At 62.3% G+C, this 5,039-nt stretch overlaps 1 protein-coding gene across 1 annotated transcript; it reads right to left on the minus strand.

Annotated features, from left to right (window-relative positions):
* Nucleotides 1-5,039, minus strand: BDP81DRAFT_445935 (ABC transporter; the record flags this gene model as incomplete). Its single annotated transcript, XM_060592011.1, has 4 exons — nucleotides 1-975; nucleotides 1,053-1,948; nucleotides 2,008-4,676; nucleotides 4,954-5,039. 4 exons carry the CDS (start codon nucleotides 5,037-5,039, stop codon nucleotides 1-3), a joined length of 4,626 nt encoding a protein of 1,541 aa, XP_060449544.1.

A 5,039-nucleotide genomic window follows, 5' to 3' on the forward strand; every position in this document is an offset into this window, starting at 1 on the left:
TCATTTTCCACCCTCAAAAAGCTCCTCCAAATCGTTTTTCTCACCACTATGATGGACCATGTCATAAAACATGCCCCTCGCCTTATACAACTCTACCGGCCGTCCCGCCTCGACGACCCTTCCGGCCCCCATGACAACAACCGTATCATAGTCCGCAATCGTCCGCAGGCGGTGGGCAATCGTGACCAGCGTACGGTCGTCGCCGTCGCCGTCGCCATCCCCGTTAACCTCCCTCCTCAACACAGCCTGAATCCCCCTATCCGTCTCATAGTCCATGCTCGCAGTCGCCTCGTCCAGCAACATCAACCTGCTACCCCTTACCAGCGCACGGCACAGCGAAAGAACCTGGCGCTGCCCGTGGGAGAAGTTCTCACCCTTGGCATTCACCACCGTCGACAGCGCCAGCTTAGAAGAGTCATCGTCCCGCGCCACCACCGCGTCATCCGCGTCGGTATCCACATCCGAAGACGACTGATACTGGAACGACGCAATCCCCTGACACGACTCGAGCGCCCTCTCAAGCACCGGCTCCGCAATCTTGCCCGTCGGATCGAGGTTCGTCCGCAGCGTGCCGTTAAAGAGCACAGCCTCCTGCGGGATAATCGTCAGCGCCTCGCGGAGGCGGCGGCGCGGGATCTTGGTAATGTCGATGCCGTCGTAGAGGATCTGGCCCGACACGATGTGCGTGAAGCGCAGGAGGGAGAGGACGAGCGTGGATTTGCCACTGCCCGTGCGGCCGACGATGGCGACGCGCTCGCCGGCTTTGAATCGGAGGTTGACGTCTGTGAGGATGTTGGGCCCGTCTTGGTCGTAGCGGATGGTGACGTTGCGGAACTCGATTTCGCCTGTCGCGGGCCAGGTTTTGGGGATGACGTGGGTTGGGGTGTCGGTGTATTCGACTTGGCCCTCTTCGGGGTAGGATTCGTCTTCCTTTTCTTCGGTGTCGAGGCCGGCGTATTCTTTGATACGTACGAACTGTTTTGCAATGTTAGCCGGCCAGCACTTCTTACACACGCAAGACAGGGGGGCGGAAAGAGACGGAAGCAACTTACACTCTGCAGCTCAACCTCGAGATCGTTCATACTACGGACGAGACCAAGGATAGTCTGACTCAGACCAGTCGCATTGTGCAGCGAGAAACCCACCAGACCGGCGCCGACAAGGCCGGCCTTGGACACGGCAATGATACCCGCGCTCAAACCGACCAGGGCCGTGATGACATCGACGCGCATCGCAACCCACCGGTTGCAGTTGAAGTGCGCCTCCGCCGCCCTAGACCAGACGCGGAGCTTGTCGGCGAGGTTATCGCCAAAGGTATCGGGCATCCCAGCCCGCGCGCGAATAATAGGCAGACCCGCGAGGGTATCCGCAAACTGCGAAAAGATGGGCGACTGCGAGCTCGCGACGAGGCGCTTGATAGTGACGGCGGTGCGCGTGTAGATCTCGCCGACGACGAGGCCGCACGTGGACGCGACGGCGGCGGGCACGATAAAAATCGGCATGATGGAGCTAATGGCAAAGATGCGGATGACGAGGGCGAGGGAGCTCTCGAGAAAGGCGCGGAGCTGCGGGCTGACGCTGAGGTCGAGCGAGGACATGTCGCTCGAGAAGCGGTTGATGATGCGGCCGACGGGCGTCTGCTTGTACCAGCTCAGGGAGACGCGCATGACGGCGCGGATGAAGTCGTTGTGCAGCTTGCGGGCGGCGTGCCAGGCGCCGTTCTCGAAGACGAGGAAGACGGCGGCGTAGAGGACCGACTCGGTGACGGTGACGGCGGCGTAGACGCCGAGGTAGAAGGCGATGTCGACGGCCGTCTGCCTGTCGTAGGCGTCTACCCAGACCGAGAGCCAGAGGGTGCCGCCCATGACGGAGAGCTGGGAGAGGAGCATCAGGAACATGCAGAATACGGCGTAGCCTGGGCCGCCAAAGTAGGTCATGTACTTGAAGACTGTATTTCATGACGTATGTCAGCTTTGCCCCTTTGAGGGCTGTCGGGGCAACACTTACACATTAAACGGGCGCTCTTCCCGCTGGCCTTCATCTCCTGAGCCACCACATCCTTCGTCCCCTTATCGACGGCGACCTTGCTCGTGTCGTTGAGCGCATCCGTCTGCGTCTCGACTTCGGTGTCCGAGTTGTCGGAAACCTCAGTGCTGCTCTCGCCCTCAACGTCCTTCGCAGCAGCAACCGGATGGCGGGCGACACCAATATTCTGTTCGACGTGCTTGACCGCTCCGTCCTCGAGAGTAACGGCAACATCAGCCTGAGCCGCAACCCAGGGCTGCTGCGCCACCAGGACCACCGTCCGCCCCTTCAACAAGTCAGAGCAGAAACACCGCTCCCAAAGCGAGGCCGCCGTCTTGGCGTCGAGCGCCGAAAAGATGTCGTCGAGAAGCAGCAGGGGCGCCTTGGAGTACAACGCCCTAGCCAGCGCAACACGCGCCTTCTGGCCACCCGAGAGGGACGCTCCGTTTTCGCCGACGACGGTCTGGTCGCCGGCGTCCAGCTCCCGTAGGTCGACGGGGAGACAGCACGCGTTGACGACGCTGTCGTAGCGCACCGGCTCGAGGGGGCTGTTGAAGAGGATATTCTCCTTGATGGTGTCGTTTTGCAGCCACGACGTCTGCGACGCAAATGCGACGTCCTTGGGTCGCGTAATGGCACCGCCCTCCTTGACCGTCTCGCCCAGGATCGCAAGCAGCAGCGTCGTCTTGCCACTTCCGCTGACGCCCGAGACGACGTTGAGTCCGCCTTGGGCAAAGTCGATAGAAAGGTCCTTCAGTTGGAATGAGGCCGTCTTGTTACGGCGGAAGGTGGCGTCTTGCATGCGGAGGGGTCCCTCGGGGTACTCGTCCAGCGGCGTCGTGGTAGCAAAGTACCTATCGAGACGGCTGACGGCGATAGCGGCACCGGTAATCTGGCGCGACATGAAGGCGACCTGGCCGACGTTGCGGCGGATCTGCTTGACAAGGTACGTCGTCGTAAAAGCCGTAGCGGCCGTCATGGGCTGCCCGCAGACGCCGACGTAGAGGGAGAACATTGTAATCATGGAGACGTATGGCACGAGGGCGCTGATCTGGTTAAGCATGACAAACGACAGCGACACGCGCCAGAGGTCGCGCTGCTCGCTGGCGCGCGCGTCCTCGATCGTCTCGATGATGGCGTCCTCCCACGCAAAGTATTTGACGGCGCGGATGGAGGCGAGGTACTCGGAGACGAGCGAGATGCGGGCGTCCTGCGCGCGCCGGGCCTTGCGGGTCAGCCGGCCCATGAGCCGCGAAATGGTGACGGACACGGGCGCGGCGAGGAGGAGGATCAGCGTGCCCACGAGGGCGGGCCAGCCGAGCATCCTGTACAGGCCGATGCCGGAGAGGATGGTGCCCACGGGCACACCGGTCCCGGCCATGACGACGTCGCGCGCGCCAAAGATGGCTTGCACGTCGGCCGCCATGAGGTTCGCCAGACGACCGGCCGACGTCGTGGATCGCCCGGCCTCCTCTTCCTTCTTGTTCCTCTTCTTATCCTTGTCCTTGTTCTTGTCCCCTGCGCCGTCGGGCTTGGGTGCGAAAATGTCCTCCTCGAGCTCCATGGACCCCATGGCGCGGTGATACAGCTCCTGCGTCAGAGCAGACCGCAGACGCACGACCAGACGGGTCGACGTGAAGACATACTGCTGGAACAGGACAGAGCGCGACAGCGGGCCGCAGAACATGAGTACGAGCCAGAGCCAGGGCTTGATGGACGCGCCCTGAGGATCCGCGAGGTAGCCCAGGAGGTGGTACAGGCCGTACGGCGCGATGAGCTCCGAGGCGTAGGCCGAGGAGATGTAAAAGGCCATGAGGTTGACCTCCTTGCGCAGCAAATAGAACAGAGTCCACGTCGTCGTGACGCCCCTGGCCCTCGCCTTCTTCATCCGCGCGAGCAGCAGCAGCGGCTCGTCGTACCAGGGCAGCTGGGGCAGGTCCTCGAGGACGACCTCGCCGGTGCGCGCGCCCTTCCACATGACGGGCGTGAGCCACTCAAAGGTGAGGTAGTAGTTTGCCCAGCTGCACGTCTCCTCGGGCGCCGGCCCGCGCTTCTCGTAGCCCTCGGGCACAGGCACGGGCACGGGCACGGGCACGTCGTTTGCGAGCGAGGGGGGAACCCATTCTCTGGGCGTGATGACGGAGATCACCACGGCGGCGGCCAAGCTCGCGAGGCCGCCCTTGACTGGCGCCGCGACGGCGCACTCGGACGAGGCCTCGATGCAGGGCAGGGCGGAGGAGGCAGCGAAGATGAGGAGCTCGAGGCCGAGGGTGAAGTTGACCTGGTGCAGGGCGACGTGCCGCCACTCGAGGTCGTTGACGAGCCTCGAGAGGCCGAGGACGAGGGCGTAGGCGGCGACGAGGGCGTTTAGCCAGGGTGTCTGGCCGCGGGCGGCCGCGAGGGCGAGGAAGGCCAGGGTGGAGGCGCGGACGAGCTGGGCGAGGAGTTCCCAGGGCCATCTGATGCTGGCGGCGCGGACAGTGGTGGCTGTGGTGGGTTGAGATGATGATGATGATGATGATGAGGGCTTGTTGCGGCGCTGGATGAGGCGGGAGACAATCCAGAGCGCAGAGATGGCGAGGACGAGGGCTTGAGGGTATCCTGAGTCGGCGAGCTGGGTCACGTCGTTGATCCAGGGCAGTTCTGCATGGCTATCCGGGGTCTGTCAGTCCTGTTCCTTTTCAACGTCTACTCAGATACGTGGGAGCAATGGATGAGACTGGAATTGCCGACCACACGCTCTCACGCGCCATCACACATAAGAATGTGCAAAAAGCATTTGATGACATAGATCCAGTGGGCTCTGAATCGAGCCCGGAAAAGAGTTCCATAAGACTGTTCGGTCGCAGTCTTTGCATCCCACATCTAAACCCGGAACTTTTCCCCTTCCATGACCATGTGGCGGTCAAGCTTCTGTGTGGAACTCACCTCTGAGCAGTCGCCAGTAAAGTCTGGGACCGCAATCGCGCCTCAGCCGCGAGCGCGAACACTCGCTGAGGTATGAGATCCATCAT

The sequence above is a fragment of the Colletotrichum phormii genome (assembly GCF_030913505.1).
Source record: "Colletotrichum phormii strain CBS 102054 chromosome Unknown BDP81scaffold_3, whole genome shotgun sequence".
Taxonomy (NCBI): domain Eukaryota; kingdom Fungi; phylum Ascomycota; class Sordariomycetes; order Glomerellales; family Glomerellaceae; genus Colletotrichum; species Colletotrichum phormii.